The 17,930-nt window shown below is 36.8% G+C and overlaps 3 protein-coding genes across 4 annotated transcripts; 2 read left to right on the top strand and 1 right to left on the bottom strand.

The window, feature by feature from the left end:
* The first annotated feature begins 680 nt into the window (after positions 1 to 680).
* On the top strand, positions 681 to 1,109 carry LOC113352444. The gene has a single exon (XM_026596262.1). It carries the CDS (start codon positions 681 to 683, stop codon positions 1,107 to 1,109), a length of 429 nt encoding a protein of 142 aa, XP_026452047.1.
* A 4,783-nt stretch (positions 1,110 to 5,892) lies between these two features.
* Positions 5,893 to 9,339, top strand: LOC113349843 (tetratricopeptide repeat protein 4 homolog). 2 transcript variants are annotated; one of them, XM_026593883.1, is made up of 8 exons: positions 5,893 to 6,125; positions 6,533 to 6,745; positions 6,847 to 7,038; positions 7,378 to 7,578; positions 7,675 to 7,755; positions 7,895 to 8,036; positions 8,611 to 8,703; positions 8,817 to 9,339. In XM_026593883.1, the coding sequence occupies exons 1-8, from the start codon at positions 6,021 to 6,023 to the stop codon at positions 8,888 to 8,890; spliced, it is 1,101 nt and encodes a 366-aa protein (XP_026449668.1). In that variant the 5' UTR covers positions 5,893 to 6,020; the 3' UTR covers positions 8,891 to 9,339. The 2 variants fall into 2 exon arrangements, with proteins under 2 accessions (XP_026449668.1, XP_026449669.1); XM_026593884.1 differs by having other exon boundaries at positions 5,894 to 6,125; positions 7,901 to 8,036.
* A 2,478-nt stretch (positions 9,340 to 11,817) lies between these two features.
* Positions 11,818 to 17,313, bottom strand: LOC113349842. Its single transcript, XM_026593882.1, has 2 exons — positions 14,487 to 17,313; positions 11,818 to 14,080 (listed from the first exon to the last, which is right to left on the bottom strand). Exon 1 carries the CDS (start codon positions 15,869 to 15,871, stop codon positions 14,663 to 14,665), a length of 1,209 nt encoding a protein of 402 aa, XP_026449667.1. The 5' UTR covers positions 15,872 to 17,313; the 3' UTR covers positions 11,818 to 14,080; positions 14,487 to 14,662.
* Between the last annotated feature and the right edge of the window lie 617 nt (positions 17,314 to 17,930).

Here is a 17,930-nt window from a genome sequence, read left to right as displayed (position 1 = left end):
TTTCCCAAGGCATTATTGCTGAACTAGGTACACCGAAGGACCTCTAGTCAATCTTGTCGTTGGCTCTACGTTACAAACAATCAGTTCCATACTATTAACCATTTCAAACCAATGATTTCAAATGTACAAAAAAATTTAAGCTCATCTTCATGCCACCCGTTAGGGTACCCGCCCCTATTGGGTAGGGCTTTACCCCACCCAAACCCATCCTCGTGGTACTCGCCCCTATTGGATAGGGTTTTACCCGTACAAACGGGTTTGGGGTTGGGTATGGATAATACCCGAAATTAGTGAAACGGGGATGGGCGGGGATGGGATTCTAGGTCTCCGCCCCATATTCGCCCCGTACGTTCCCATTTTAGGATTTTATATTTTTATTAATTATTTATATTATATTTAAACTAAGATATTATATTATATTATATTATATTATAAAAGAAAAGGTAAAAGTATAAGATATCATTAATTATTTATATTATATTTAAACTAAGAAATTATATTATATTATAAAAGAAAACGTAAAAGTATAAGATATCATTAATTATTTATATTATATTTAAACTAAGAAATTATATTATATTATATTATTTAATTATTGTATTGATTATATTATATTATTTAAGCTTTCATTATTATATATATTATATTATTTTATGTGTATATTACACAGTGATCCCAAAATGACAACTATATCCACACGAGGTGAATCCAAACAGTCTGAACACCATGTCGAGACAATTCCAAGTTCTCCAATGGATGATGACCATGGTGAAACTGCCGAGGCAAACATTACAGGTGATTGTGATAATGCCGAAGGTGAAATTGCTATAGTTTCAGGGAAGAAAAGATCCATAGTGTGGAACCACTTTGAAAAGAAAAAGATAAAAGGGGAAGACAAAGCAGTTTGCAAATATTGTCATAAACCATTAGGAGGAAAAAGCACAAATGGGACTAAGCATCTACACGCACACATGAAAAGATGTCCTCGACGTAAACAACAAGACATAAGACAATCAATATCACTCCGAGTAAAAAAAGTGACGGAAGAAGTCAGCTTAACACGTACAGTTTTGATCAATCGTTCGCTAGGAAGGAACTTGCTTATATGATAATCATACACGAGTATCCGCTTTCCATCGTTGAACATGCCGGATTTAGACGATATTCAAATGCGCTTCAACCGTTGTTTAAGGTGGTATCTCGGAGCACAATTAAAAGGGATATCCTTAAAATCTATGATGAAGAAAAAACTAAAACAATGGAGGTGCTACAAAAACATAAAGGTAAAATTGCGTTGACTACTGATATGTGGACTAGTAAGCAAAAGAAAGGATACATAGTTATTACGGCTCATTTCATCGATGAATCGTGGATCTTGCAAAGCCGAATTATCAGGTACGCGTATTCATTTAATGATTTCAGGCATTGGATATGCACGTCATAAATGAAAAATCACTACCATTAATTTTGTTACTGATTAATTACTAGTTGCTACGTAGTACGGTCTAATCAACCATCTGAATTTTATTTTGTATTAGGTTTATGTATGTGCCATGTCCGCACACGGCTGAAGTCCTGTCAGCTGCATTGATGGAGTGTCTGCTAGACTGGAATATCGATGGTAAAGTATCCACTCTCACTGTATATAATTGTTCCACTAATGATCTTATGATCCAACTTCACCTAGAAAAATTATCAAGTAACTTACTGTCGGGTGGAGATATTTTTCATATGCGTTGTTGTGCACACATATTAGCTCTTATAGTCAAGAAAGGATTAGAGGGGATCAAAGGAGCAATCGAGTTGATTCGTAATAGTGTTGCTTACTGGAAAGCAACACCAAAACGAGTTGAGAAATTTGAAGAGGCCGCCCGTCAACTAAATATTTCGAGTATAAATAAGTTAGTTCTTGATTGTGAGACAAGATGGAACTCAACATACCTGATGCTTAATACTGCTATTAAGTATCAGAAGGTTTTTGCTCGACTAAAGCAACGTGAGCCACAGTATGATTGTTTGCCAGATGATGAAGATTGGTTGTTGGCAAAGGAAATGTGCGACAAACTTAAGATATTTTATACCTTCACAGAGAAGTTTTCCGGAGTAAAATATCCTACCACCAACCTTTTCTTTCCAAGTTTTTGTGATATTAGATTGTCATTAAATGAGTGGAAAAAATCTAAAGTTGGTGTGATTAAGGAAATGGCATATGAAATGATAGAGAAGTTTGAAGAGTATTGGTTTGTGATCAATGGAGTAATGGCCGTAGCAATTATGTTAGATCCAAGGTTTAAGATGAAATTGATTGAGTTTTATTTTCCACAAATTTATGGTCAAGCTTTTTCAAAAATCGAAATTGATCGAGTACTCGATTTATGCGTTGATTTGGCGACGGAGTATGAACTGAAAGTAAAATTTGCTGAAAAATCTGTTAGCCAAAATGATTTGTCTTTCACTTCAGAGATGCATGGTTTTAACGATGACGTAGATCCTTTGAAAAAGTTTGATATGTTTGTCTCTAATACTGCTCCTACTAGTACTGTTAAGTCAGAATTAACCAATTACTTAGAAGAAGATATTTTACGTAGGATTGGTAATTTTGACATACTAGCATGGTGGAAGACAAATGGGATTAAATATCCAGTCTTGCAGTGTATGGCTAGAGATATTTTAGCGATTCCAGTTTCAACGGTAGCTTCCGAATCAGATTTTAGTACCGGAGGTAGATTTGTGAGTGTCCAACGTAATAGACTTCATCCAAAAACGTTGGAAGCTTTGATGTGAGCTCAAGACTGACTATGGGATATGCTGAATGGTAATGAAATTCTCTTTTTATTGAAATGTTTTTTTTACATTTAATACATCATTATGGTTATATGATACACTTTCTTATTTTGGCTAGGTGGATCAAAATTCGATGGTGAAACATTTTGGGAAGAAACTGAAGCAGACGATTAGGTGATCAACATGGAGGAAGATACTTGATAAGAAATAATTAAGAACTAAAATGAGTGATGCTCGTTTATAGACCAATTTGTTTTTCTTTGCTTGTTTTACGATGAATTTATGAGTTTGAAATTTTAAATTATTATTATTATTATTGGTTGAACTTAGGTATTGATTATTAAATTAACTCATCATATTTAGGGTTGCACATGGGCGGGTATGGGAGGGTATAAGCTAAAACCAACCTCGCACCCACAGACTGCAGTTTTTTTTTTCATAACCAACCCCGCACCCACAAACAACGGGCGGGTTTTGTTACCCGCCCGCTACGGGTTGGGCGGGTATGGGTTTAAACGGGTTTAAACCCGCTTTATATTCAAGTATTTAGAGTAACTTCTATTCTCCTTGATTAAGTGAGAAAAAAAAACCAAAACCCCCAAAATATTCATATGTAGGAAGTTCACAGATGAAGATTAAGTGTTGAATCTGTTGATTTTTCGATTGTTGTCGATTTCTGGTGAAGATTCGAAGTTGTTGTTGTCGATTTCTGGTGAAGATTTCTGGTAATTGTCGTTCGTAGGTGAAGAAGAAGAACTGAGGAGGAAGAAGAGGAGAGGCCGAACAGAGAGAAGAGTGTAGAAAGTGAATGAGGGTTATCAGTTATCCTATCTACTAGTATTAGGGTTTCATAATGGACGACTAGGACTAGTTTTATCTAATGATATATAATCTGCGGGTTTTTTGGGCGGGTATGGGCGGGTATTAGCTTAAACCAACCTCGCACCCACAGACAGCGGGTTTTTTTTTCATAACCAACCCCGCACCCACAACGGGCGGGTATGGATTAAAAACCCACGGATTTAGCGGGTACGGGTGGGTTTAGATATCGTGGGCGGGTCTTGTGCAACCCTAATCATATTTGAGCTTAATGTTATGGGTAACCCGTAAAAAACCCGCCCGTACGGGTATTTCCCATACCCTCCCCGTCCCAGATCAAGCGGGTAACGGGGAGGGTGTGGGTTTTTTTTTTAACGGGGCAGTGACTGGGATACAAGATCCCCGCCCCATACCCGCCTCATGACCATCCCTAGTCGGCTCATTATCGGTTGAAGAAGAACCTTTTTGGATGGTATGCTACATAATTAGTGCAAAGAGATAAATCTTCTTCTAGAGTAAACTTATGAGTTGGGGGTGCCATTTGTTGAGCATATGTGGTTGAGAATATGAAAAAACATGTAGGTATATATAGAATATAGTTTTACAACGGCTATATCTTTCAAAAAAAGAGTCATTCCTAGAATTTCGTGAAAAAAAGTAAAGGTTCGGCTTATAGAAATTTTAGAACATAAGCCGAACCTATATAAGTAACGGCTATTTTTTATCTAATTTTGAAAATTTTTACAGATTCGGCTCACCATATTGGTGAGATTTAAGCCGAACTATATACTGGATTACACCAATAATGATTTTTAAGGCTCGGCTTATAACTCAAATTATAGAAAAAGCCGAACCTGAAGGACAAATGATTAAAAGGAAGTTGGAAACATAAAAGGACATTTAATCACGACCCCTCTTCTTAGTGGTAGGCCTTTGTTCGGGTTCCTCGGGTCCTTGTCCTTTGTTGATGATTGCATCCCACTTGTTGATGAGGTATTTTTGTTCTTCCACGGTCATTGGTGTTTTGCAACCAAGTTTGGCCTTCATTTTTTTCAACATCTCCCTACCCGCGGCATTGGTCCTGACACAAGTATGAAAGTTATAAGACTAATTCGGCGCAAGTATGAATCATGTCTTGAAATTTTTATTATCTTACACAGAGAGTGGATCGTCTCATATTACAAAACAATTATAAACCGATTCTATATATTCGGCTCACAACCGATACCATCGAATAAGCCGAATCTATGATTATGAACTCAAACATGTATTCGGCGCAACATGATATCATATAAATAAGCCGATCCTATACACTTGTAAAATTTATGAAATTTTAACAATGATATTCGGCGCAACCCTAATACTATCGAATAAGCCGAATCTAGACTTATGAATTGAAACATTTATTCGGCGCAAAACTAATACAACCATACAAGCCGATCCTAAGCACATGCAAAAATTCTGAAATTCAAACAACATTTATTCGGCACAAAACTAATACAACCATATAAGCCGATCCTAAGCACATGCAAAAATTCTGAAATTCAAACAACATTTATTCGGCACAAAACTAATACTACCATACAAGCCGATCCTACGCACATGCAAAATTTCTGAAATTCATAAAACATATTCGGCACAAAACTAACACCATCGAATAAGTCGATCCTAAATATAAGTCTCTGTGTCACTAAGTTCAGCTCAAAACGGACTTCAGATATACGCCAAGCCGTTCATATGCACTTTCAGGGTTCAGTTTCAAGAACAGCTCGGCGCACATCTAAGATTTGTTTTGCGCCGAACCATACCCTGTAACCGCCGCAGAAACATGATTTTGACGAATTAAATCGACCAAACCAATCTAAAACATCAAATACGAGATGGGTTTGTAGAACTAACCTTCTTATATAGATACTGGCTTCTTATATAGATACCCTGTAACCCATTGAGTCGATCGATTTGAACGAGATACTGGCTTACGAAGACCCATTATATAGATGAGTTTAATCATCGACTAAATTTTCACGAATCGACGATTAAATTTCCGCGATGAAAAAAAAAGAAAGGGAAGGGTGAATGAGTTCGGCTGTGGAGAGGAAGAAGAAGAAGGTGAATGAAACTAATTTTAGGTGTAGTTGATTATAGGTTTTGTATTAGGGTTAGGGATAGATTAGCAGTAATTTAAAGGATTTAAGGACATATAGGTAATTGAACCACCCCATAGGTACCCTGTAAAGTCACCAAAATTAGGACTAGTGCTTCGTATGCCTAAGAAGATTTTGGTATGCCCAAAATCAGGGTTCCTCGGAAAGGTGTCTGGTATTCCTTTTCGAGTGTGCGGACCCTTCAAAATTCCAACACTGTATTTGCCCCTTTTTAGAGAGAGTGGAAGAGTTGGTGAGTGTTTGTTGTTAATCATGGCTTTGTTAATGGAGCCTGGCGCAGAACCCTTAACAGAAAACGAGAAAGCAGACCTAGATGCCATTGCTGCTATCAAAAAATCATCTGCCTTCGAACTCAAGGTTATTCCTCTCTTTCTTTTTCTTTCGAGTAGTATCTACTACACAATTTTTGTGTACTTACAGATTCAGTAAAGAGAAATTTCCATGGTTGCAACTCTTTTAAGAGTGTCCAGTATTATAGTACTACCCCAGTATTTGCCATACAAGGTTTAAAATCTGTTTTATTTCTGAATTCTCGGCTTAATTTACATTTTTCTCGACTTTGGATATAATCTCTGCTCCGCGGATTCTAGGACAGTTTCTAAGTTAGGTTTAATATGAACTCTATGTATATGTTTGTAGATAGATAGATTATTTGGAGCATAATGTTTCAGTCTGGCTGACGTAATTCAAGGGATTGCTTCTAGGTTGTTTGGATAAAGTACATGTTACGTCATTAAGATTATAATATTTTTTTGTTGATGTAGGATAAAGGCAATGAGTATGTTAAGATGGGCAAAAAGCACTACTCGGATGCAATTGATTGCTACACTCGAGCGATTAACCAAAAGGCGTTAACTGACTCTGATACCTCAATTATCTTCTCAAATCGCTCTCACGTGAATCTACTACTTGGGAATTATAGGCGTGCCTTGAATGATGCTGAAGAGGGAATTAAGCTGTCTCCCTCAAATGTTAAGGTTATAAGTTAATTTTTTCTGAATCTGCCAGTTTCTGAGTTACTTTGTTCCTTAAAAGAGGTATCTGTATTAAACATTTTTAGGAATGTAACTTTTGATAGGCACACTATAGAGCTGCTAAAGCAGCCTTTTCATTAGAGTTATTTACTGAAGCATTAGAGTTCTGTCGAAGAGGGCTTGAACACTCTCCTAGTAACGATGAACTAAAGAAGTTGGAGAAGCAAATTAACTCAAAAATATTAGAAAGAGAAAACCATGATGCTCAAGTTTCAAAGGCGATTGCTGCAGCTAAGGTCAGCATCTTTTCCTATCTCTAACCTTTACAATTTATGTGTTGTGCAACTCTGGGTAGTTGGTAGAATCAGACATAATGTTAAAGAGGTAACTAGATAAATGCCCCTCATTTCAGGAACCTTCAAAAATACCCCTGCTGTGAATTTGGCACATGCACGTTGATCGTATTAAGCAATCTTTTGTGCTTTATTAGTCTATAGAAAATTGCTAGAGCTAGATTGAGTTGCCAAAATAGTTGAACTAACTTCTGTATTCAACCTATTGTGTCATTTGTGGTTTCAGAAATAACCATTTCTTGGAACATTATGTCTAATGTGATATCTTCCCCGACTCTGCAGAATATTGTTTCTGCAGTTGAAAAGAGAAATTTGAAGATTGGGAAGGCTGCATATCAAGAACTTACTGGAATGGTGAAGCCAACATTGGATAAACAAAATATTCTTCACTGGCCTGTTCTTCTTCTTTACGCAGAAGTAATGTCTAGTGACTTTATTGAGGATTTTTGTGAGGTTGACATGTTCTCGAATCACCTTGATATGATATCCTTTCATAAGCTGTGTGCATTTTTCTTTCCTTTCAAGCAATTGAATGTCATAGTAGCATCTAAGTAATTTTTGATGTCCTTAGCTTCAAACATGTTTTCAGAAACTTCTCCACCATTACCATGGGATACAGAACATGCTTACACCCGTGAAACTATCGAGTTGTATTACGAGGTATGACCAACTTTGGATGTCTTTGCTTTGGTGTATAGTGTGTGAATTTAAGATTAACTATTATTTCATGAATGTGTTGGATTTAAAATTTAATTCAAACTGGCATTCCGTATTCCAAATGTTTGTTAACCAATTGAAGCATCAGGCTGGATCTGGATCTCCCTTGTCAAAGACGGAATATCTTCGGCATCTCTTAGAAGGCAGTGCTGGTTTTCTTGCAGAAAGCATTGTTGAAGAAGAGAAAGATGCAAGTGCGAGTTTAACTGAAAGCACCTCAGCAGGTAATATACATCCGGAATTGTCCTTTGTTTGCTATTGTGGGAAGACATATTCACAGTACTTTTCATTAAATATTCTTTTGATCCAACAATCAGAAAAAAAGAAGGTACAGTATGAGGAATGGAAGAAAATAAAGTTGAATTCTTAGACGGCTTCACCTCTATGTCGAGAGTTTCACTGAGCTATGTATTCCCGATAGCCAATATTCCTCTCAAGTATTTCACATAATTATAACATTATCTTTAATTAGTTGAATAAGGTAGGAGAAATTTTCAAATTTGATGTCTAGGGACTCTGGGTTGTAAATATGAACTTTACAGTACTAGAGTTTGGGTGATAGTCATTGTTGGCCCGTTATGGTCCATCAGGATGACCATGAGCTTACTTATGCCCTCTTACCTTAAAAGTAAGTTTATCATCAAACATGATGCCAGAAGTATCTATGCACTTGTTATTGTTTCCAATCGGCTGGGTTCTTGTTAATCATATTGCAAGCTCTTGCAAAATATATACTCGCACTTGCAGCTACAGCAAGGTTACTTACAGAAAGCTAACTTCATTGTTGTTATTTCCTAGGCAAAGTTTCTGTTAGCTGGGTCAAGGTAAATGAAAAGAAAATGCTTCATGATGTTCTGGGGCAGCCGAACTTTGTGATTCCTGGAATCCCAGGTGGGATTCCTTTCCTAAAAATTGATCTGCCAATTGTCATCTATAACTTCAGTGTAATTCTTCATTTTCCCCACTTCTATTTAATTCTCTTTCCTTTTTGTTTCTGCCTGCAGTTTTCTATGTTGTGTCCAAATGCTCCAGCTTCTATGAAAAGTTCAAAGACGGCAAATGGGCTCCACCACCATAATTTTTTAGTACAATGAGAAGAAATATATCACGAATGTTTAGTTATGAGCCAGGTTTGATCACTGCTAGCTCCATAAGTGTTCGAGTGATTAATGTTTTGTTATATAACGCATCGGGACATGGAGGTCTGTTGATAGTGGGCTGCTGATTACATTCGCCTCTTTGAAGTACCAAGAGACCGGTTTTTGAGCTACCAAACATTTTAATTTTATGCATTTCAAGCTCTGTCAAGAACCAGAACATGCTGACTTGCCAATTTATAGCGTAAACATGACTTATCTATTTTTGCAGTAATACTGATTGATATTTTAGTGATTGTTCTGACTTTTTGATTAGTGACGTTTATGGACTTGGCAGTTTATCAGTTTATATTTTTCCTGTAATTATTTTTTATGGAGAAGAAAATCTAGATATTAGATATGGGTCTCAATCATTGAGGCATTTAGATGAGTATTTATCTTATTAATTTCTATTATTATATAGTTCATTTCAGATCCAACTGTAGGAGGCTCTCAAAAGTTGTTGTCACCATTAATGGAGACCAATATCTTATTATCAGGTATGATTTTTCTTGTTTTGATTACTTCAGTAATTCACATTTTCGATTCTCCATAATATGCTGACATAACAAAACAATTGAAAACAAAAATAAAGAAAGAAGACAGATCCTTCGTCATGATTTGCTGTTTTATCAGGTGGCCATGGTATAACAAGTTGAACATCTATCTATATTCTTTAGAAAGTGAACTGACCTTAGAGGAGTTTATGCGGCCAATAGTCACTTTTTATGGTACTTCAGTTCTATGAAGTAACTTATGAATAGTGTTTAAAAAAGCGTTTCAAGGCGCGCACCAGAGCGCGCTTTTTTGCGCTTTGAAAAAGAAACGCCCTGAAACGTGCGCTCTAGAAAGTAAATTCAGTTTTGTTTTTTTTCTCTTCCCAAAAGGCTATTTTGGCTTTGTCTTTATATAAAAGCTATGAGTGTCAGCTGTCAAGAGAGTAATATGACAACCTATTGATCATATAAAACATGTAAAGCTTATAAAAAGCCAGCTGTCCAAGGTGTAGAAACCTGTCAAGAGAGTATTATGACAGTTATTAATATGCCTGCAGTCTATAATCATATACCAAGAAGAAACAATTGTCAGCAGATTTAAGATGTTTCTACTTCTCTTTAACACTTCTCCCTCTTCTTGCACGTACTTCTTAGTTTTCATTTAGAAAAATAGTTGTACGTATATTTTGAGGCAACGCGTTGGTAACGTTTTTTACTGGCGCTTTGCGCTTTACTATGAGAGCGCAACGGTTTACGCTTTCGTTATTTTAAACACTGCTTATGTTTAGGAAAAAGATATGAATATAATTGTTTTTAAATGAGCATTAATATATCAACTGCTCTTTCTGTCAATTTACATATGCAATACCCGTACGAGTAGCCTCATCTATGAGTACGAACCATCTCTGTGATACTCAATTGTTAGTCATACATGATTTTGCTCATAGAAAATTTATGTCACATGATTTAGATAAAGTTACAATAGCTTTGATCCCGTCATCTCTTTGTCCAGTGTAATTATTTTGCTTTACATGTTTTTTCATAAGAAAACTTCTGCATCAAAGAAATGCCCCGCAGTAAGCAGTTCACTCGATGTCGATGGCTTTGCTACTTTTCAAATAAGTATCTGTGGCTTTTGTTAGTTTTATTTTCTTCTAATAACTGGATAACCTCTGCCTCAAGTCACTGGCCACTGTTTGACTTTTAATCAGAGTCAGATCTGGTTTTTGAAAAAAATATTTGTCTCTGGTACTTTTGTGTTTTTCCTTGGGAAGGTTAATGAATGCCTCTTAAGACTTAAGAGTAAGGACCTGATTGTGTAAAAATAGGATCCATTTGTCTCAATCGGATCCTTTGGTTTGAACCAACGATTCAAAGTTAAGCGTTTAAACCATCTTCTTTAGTTTTGTTTTTTAACACAACATACTGTTTTCATATTTCTCTATTATATGAACAGTTTTTTGCTTCGGTCAAATATTTGAAAAAATAAACGATTTTATGTCAACAATTAAGAAACTGAACTACATAACTTCTATTGAATAAGGTCCCTCATACTTTCAAATGGAAGTAAAAACAACTGTGGCGAAAGATAAAATCCAAGAAAAGCATGCTCAGGAAAATCTGGAAAACCAGTTTTCTGGGCCTTTTGTCTTTTAAGAAACTTCTGTTTGTTTGTCTTATTGTCAATTAAAACCGTGCTTTTAGATCCCCGATGTAAATTAGGCTATGAAATTGTAAGTTTAAGTTTAGGTGTTTATGGTTGACCCCGGTTAGCAATACGGGATTCGGCGTACTTACGGAACGGGCATACTATGTGTATAATTCGGATTTCTAAAAATGAGCATACTGTGTATAATTCGGATTTCTAAAAATCAAATATCAAAAATGCGGTTAACGATTCGTGGTTCCGAAATAAGGAATTATTTCGAACGGTATACACACGTATAATTTGTTTTTGAGTTATTGGTTCGGCTGATAACATATTAATAAATATTTATAACCATAAAAGACTAGTAAAGGTGAAAAGAGTGTTTTAGTGTGAAAAAAATAAGATAAAATGATGTTATATTCAAAAACCGACGCCTACAACTATGTCAAATCCCCGTCATTCCCAACCTTTTTTTGAGTTTCAGAAGAAAAATGAGACTTAATGGGATGAGTCAAGCTTTGACCGGGTCAAACCAATTTAAACTATCCGGATCCGTGAATTTACGACTGCCTCATATTACATGCGTCAAACCAATTTAAGTTCTCACGACTCCAACGGACGAACTATCTAGATCCGCGAATTTACGGCTGTCTCATATTACAAGCTTTATTAGGTTCGGAGTTAGGTTAGGACACGTATGAATACTTCGGAGTTATGTGAATACTTATCTGTTTATCATTTTCAAGGAAAAAAGGAACAAGAGAAAGAAAAAGAAAAAAAGAGAGAAAAACTAAGTGGAAGAAAAGCTCACGCAATCGAAGTGCTGAGCAATACAAGAAGGAGGGGAAGATAACCTCATCTCAGACGAGTGGTTTGACACAGCATGAGCTGCTAATAGGTGAGCCGTAGAGTTGGCCTCCTTTCTGGCATAATTGAATCACACAGAGTGAAAAAGATTTAACATACCCTTCAATCTACTGATGCAAATTCTTATTATACAGGGGTACTGGTAATGCTCAAACCCGAGGGAATTGATTATGATCAGTGAGTCGCCCTCTAGAATGATGTTTCTGAAGCCCCTACTCAAGGCAAGATCCACTGCAAGTAACGCACCATGGGTCTCCGCCTCCACTGCAGATAAATAGTCTAACATCTTATTCTGACAGTCCTGGAAAACCACCTTATAATCTCTAGCAACTGCACTACAAGCATAACCATTAGGCCTCGCAGCTCTGTCAAAGTTAACTTTAATAACATTAGCAGGCGGAGGTAGTCAATGATCAGTCTGAGCTTCCAGCAAATTACTTTTTTAAGACAATCATTAATCTCATAAGTACTGCCCTCCATATTAAACCAATATAAGGCATCCGTAATTATATTCTGGATGTTGAAAGTGTCCTTGTTGAAGGTGATGTTATTTCTTGACTTCCAAATAGCCCAGAACATACAAGCACCCATCTTCAGCTTGGAGTGGTTGTCTCCTTCATTAAGCCATCTGATGATGAAATCTCTAATAGTCTTCCCCTCAGCAGCGTTGATTATGAGGTTCATGGGGGAAGCAAAGAGAATTGCATGAGTGGCTTGACAATTCAAAAAAAGATGATTTATCGTTTCAGCTTCAGCATTACAAAACCTGCAGTCCATATTTACCCCCTAATGTGTTTCCCAACGTTACCAGCTACTGCCAGCCCATTGTTGATTAATCTCCAGAGAAATAAGTGGATTTTGGGGTTGAAAGTTTCTCACCCTCCAGAATTTCTTCCATGGGAATTCAGCATTTTGCGAAGTATTGGGATGACTATCTGCAATGGTATTGAGGAAAGATTTGGTTGAAAAGACTCCGTTGGGTGGTGAATCCATAGCATTTTGTCAGAGCTTCTGTCCTCCGTATCATTTGATAAATAGATATCCATTATCTTATGAGCATCAGATTGATTGAAGAGCTGTTGCAGCTTTACTTCGTCCCATCTGTTCTCACCTACAATCATTAAGTCTTTTACCTTCTTGATATCACCATGGTCTTCAGTTATACATTCAGGGACTTTATTCTGCAATTTAGGTATCCAAGGGTCATGCCATATATTAATTTTTTCACCATCGACAACATTCCAGCAGCTACCATCTTTCATAGATTCTCTGCAACTAAGCATTGCATTCCAAGTAGATGAACAAATTGAAGGTTTTTTAAGTTCCCAGAAACTGTTTCCTTTGAAGTATTTGGTCTCCATTAACTGCACCCAAAGACAGTCAGCGTCTTCAAATAATTTCCAAATTAATTTTGCTATCATAGCCTTGTTTAAGCTCTGAAGATATATTATGCCTAGACCCCTTGCTCCTTAGCCAATTCCATTTGCTCCCATTTAATAAAATGCATTTTCCTTTCCTGCCTGCTATGACCTCACCAAAAATTCCTCATAGTTTTAGTGAGAGTTTTTAGAATCTTATTCGGAATAATGTATGTGGCCATGAAGAACGGAGGGATGAGCCCCAGGACTGTCATGATTAACACAATTCTCCCAGCATGAGATAGAAATATACCTTTCCAACCCGCCAAACTCCCATCAAACTTATTGGTAACGAAATCAAAGGAAACACTCTGGTGAGCAGGTTTCAAAAGATGGTCCCTCAAATACTTATCACAGTTATCCATCTGTTGAACTCCCAGAAAGGCAGCTACTTCAGATTTTCTATTATCATCAACACCTTTACTAAATAACACCGCAGACTTATTCATGTTTGCGCATTGACCAGACCAAGCAACGTAGATGTTAAGAACGTCCATTAGGGTACTCACAGTTTGGTTATCCAAGGTACCAAACAGAAAAATATCATCAATGAACATAAGGTGGGAAACTGCCGGGGCATACTTGCAAATCCTATATCCATTGTATAAAGCATTGGTCTCCATGGTTCTCATGATCCAAGATAAACCTTGCGAGCAAAGAATAAATAGATATGGGGATAGTGGACACCCTTGACGTAATTCCCTACCATTAAGAAAATACCCTTCAGGTTGACTATTAACTATAACTGAAAACGATGTCGTAGATATACAGTTCATAATCAGATCATGTGTTTCCCTACTATACCAAAAATGTTAAGACAGTGACTTAAGAATCTCCAGCTAACTTTGTCATAAGCTTTACTAATGTCTAATTTAAGATCAAAAGCACATATAATAGATTTAGAGTTTTCCATAGAGTGTAAAAGCTCTTTTTCTGCCACGATATTATCTTTAATTGATCTACCGGGAATGAATGTAGATTGAGCTCTGTCGACTAGTTTATTAAGATGGCTTTTCAGTCGCTGAGAAAGAATCTTAGTCACTACTTTATACATGACATTTTTTAAGGAAATGTGACGATACTCAGCTGGAGTAGAAGGATTTTTTACCTTGGGTATCAGCACAATGTTGGTGTGATTGAGCCCCGGAGGAATGGCAGCAGAAATAAAACAGTCTTTGATAGTTTTCGAGACATCCTCACCAATGAGCTTCCAACATTTTTTAAAGAATAAGGGTGACATTCCATCTGGGCCTGGATATTTAAGACTCTTCATTCTCTTGATTATCAACCAAATTTCCTCCTAAGTAGGAACCATGTATATTTTATCATTACTTTCCTTATCAATATGAGAATGAGCTTCAACCATAATAGATACTTCTCTCCATCAGGATCTCTTTTGAACAGTTCAGATAAATGTTTCACTAAAGAGTTAACTATCTCATTTGGTTCAGTGCTCCAATTCCCATCAGCCAATTTAATGACAGATATTTGATTCTTCTTCTTTCTGTGGATTATAGATAAATGGAAAGCTCTAATATTCTTGTCGGTGTTCGGAATCCACTTTACTTTACTTCTCTTCTCATAATATTTTTGTTGCATAGAGTTCAGGTTCTCAATCTTCGAACATAATTCATTCTTTTGGGTTCTAGTATCTCTGATGTGAGCTTCTTTTTGAACCTGCAGCAACTTCTCCTTAGTATCCTCAACAGCTCTAAATATGTTACCAAAAACCTCTTTACTCCATTTATTTAAGTCTTCCACCAAACAACTGATTTTGAATATGGTGTTGTTTTGACTAGAATTCCAAGAATTGTGAACAACATCATGAAAAGCCGGATGATCAACCCAGAAGGATTCGAATTTATTAGAGTGTTTCTGCCTCCTCTTACTGGTCCTGTTGGTATTGATTAAAATAGGAGCATGATCATTACTTATCCTAGCAAGATGAAGAACACCATTATTCTGAAAAATGAAGAACCACCCTGGGGTGCACATAGCTCTATCTAATCTCTCAAAAATAGGCTTCTCATTAATAGCACCATTAGTCCAGGTAAAAGCGGGGCCATCAAATCCCATATCTATTAAGACTCTATCTTGGACAAAGTTCTTGAACTCTGTATTAGCAGGATTCCTCTTCATATTACCACCAGACTTCTCCCTTATATCTTTAATGGCATTAAGATCACCCATAATACACCACAAATTTATTAGATGAGCACAATACTGAGAAAAATTATCCCAAAACTTGTTTCTTTGATTATGATTGGGAGGACCATACACACACAGTAAATCCCAGTCTTGGAAAACTAATTGATGAATGCGACAGTGTATCACATTTTTATCCGCACTGATCACCTCTAAATCAATATTACTATTCCATAGAACTACACTACCACCACTTTTACCAACAACAGGAGTATACTTGAAATTATCAAAACCCAAAGAAGTATAGAAATTATAAGCAGTTACCTCATTGATAAGAGTCTCTGACATAAATGCAATATTGGGATTGCAGACCCCGAGAAACGCCTTGAGATTACGGACTGTCGAGATGTTTCTCAATCCTCAACAGTTCCATGAGAACATTAACATCGATTTTGTGGCTGATTCTGGACAACCACCACACCCATTTAAGCAATTTGAGATTGTATGATCTTTTTAGTAGGGATATCAATATCCATTGGACTGGCACTTCTTTTCGATCCACTGTAGACTTCTCCATTGTTGTTATTGGTAGAGGGCGTTTGATTACCGTTTCTCGCTGATCTCTTCCACCCCTTATTCAGCTTCTTCGTTTTGATTGTTACAGTATTAGATGTAGATGGTGAATTGTCTTTTTCAGTATCAGTATCATCATTTTGGGAGGTAGGTTTTAGAACTGAAGAAGAATCGATTTTATCACCAATTGATTTGAGAAAGCTATCCATTGGCTTATCATTATTCTCTAATATTTCCTTCTCCTGGACCTGGGCCTGGTTATTTTGTTTCAACACCAAAGGTACCGAGGGTGACTGTGATTTACTAGCAATGGTTATTTCACCTTCGTTGTTTTGCACTATCACATTTCGTTCACCACTCTGCCCTGGGTCAATCTTGTTTTGTACCCCATTTAATGAATTTGCAGAAGAATTTTGTCCCCTTTCATAACAACCTCCAGTTGCTGCATCACTTGTTTACACATGTCTTGCTTACCCATCCTAGATTCCTCCCTTTGATCGTTATTCTGCTCACTACTTTTGTATGATACACTTGCTTTGTCAGTCTCCAGCCGACCCTTTGCCCCCTTCTCAGCACCTGAAACTCTGATGTTGCGCCCGTTACTGTCTGCTACCCTCAGTCCTGCCAAATCTATCTGAAGATGACTTGTACCATCATTCACATCCAGTGATCTACTCTCAACAATCAACGACCCTTTAATTTCATCTCTTTGTTTCTTCATGTTAATGCAGTAATGACCATTTTTGATTATGCCTGGTTCCCCTGATTTGTGAAAAGCACGAATTTCATCCCCATATCTAGCCATGGTTTTATCATTCATTTTCAAAGTTATCTCCTTCGCACTTAATGATTTATATTCTTCTAATTTACTCGAGAGGTGAGGACATTGTTTCAGTAGATGACCAAAGAAACCACAATAAAAACATAACCTCGGAAGTTTTCATACCTGAACTGTACCTTTATCTGCTTCTTAGTTTTCAAAGTTATTACCATATCCTTTGGGAGAGGTCTGGTAATATTAATTCGAACCCCTTACTTTAGCATGCTTACCCCATTTTGCAGCTAGCTGAGAGTTAATAGGGTTTGGATTACCTTTATTTTTAGCAATGTTGAAGACTTTACTTTCATTCATCATGCTCAATGGTAACCCATAGATATGGATCCAGAAATACACATATTTAAACTCATACTCCTCAATTAAGAAATCTTCTTGACATTTCTCCAGAATCATCAAGTCTTCTTTCACTGACCATGGAGATCCTTGCAGAGAAGCTTCCATGTCACACGGAAAAAGAAACATAACATTGTACATACCACTACCCAGATCTGAAATAGACAGAGAGCCAGAGGGTCTCCAAGCTTTTGTAAGCACTTCATTCAATATGGCCAGACTGTATTCTCTACCAGAGTTGAACTTGAAAACCAAGCTTTTATTGGGCCCATGAATTATTTCATCTGTCTACTCATCATCCTCATAGACAAGGGTTTGAGGTTCTTCTAAATTATTAACAGCTTCGTAGATCAACCTCTCTTCTTCATTGTTTACATTAGAACCTGAAGACATGTTATCAAGAACAAACCAGAAAAAACAAGACAACTAAAAACACCGGGTAAAACAGGAAGAGACAAGAAACAACACACAACAACAAGTGTTAGAAAAAGCACCCAGGAATGGGGATTTTAACACATCCATAGAGGAAGAGAAAAACACAACCAGGAAGGAAGATAAAGAACCTTGACAAAGTCAAGAGATCGACGGCCAAAATTGACCGTAGGCTGTTAAATACCATTGTATCTTATCTTATCCACTTATCTGGATTCCACCTTTAGATCG

The sequence above is a fragment of the Papaver somniferum genome, chromosome 2 (genome assembly GCF_003573695.1).
Source record: "Papaver somniferum cultivar HN1 chromosome 2, ASM357369v1, whole genome shotgun sequence".
Lineage (NCBI taxonomy): Eukaryota > Viridiplantae > Streptophyta > Magnoliopsida > Ranunculales > Papaveraceae > Papaver > Papaver somniferum.
The sequence above is the reverse complement of the archived record's forward strand: the minus strand, read 5'-3'. Positions and strand labels throughout refer to the sequence as shown.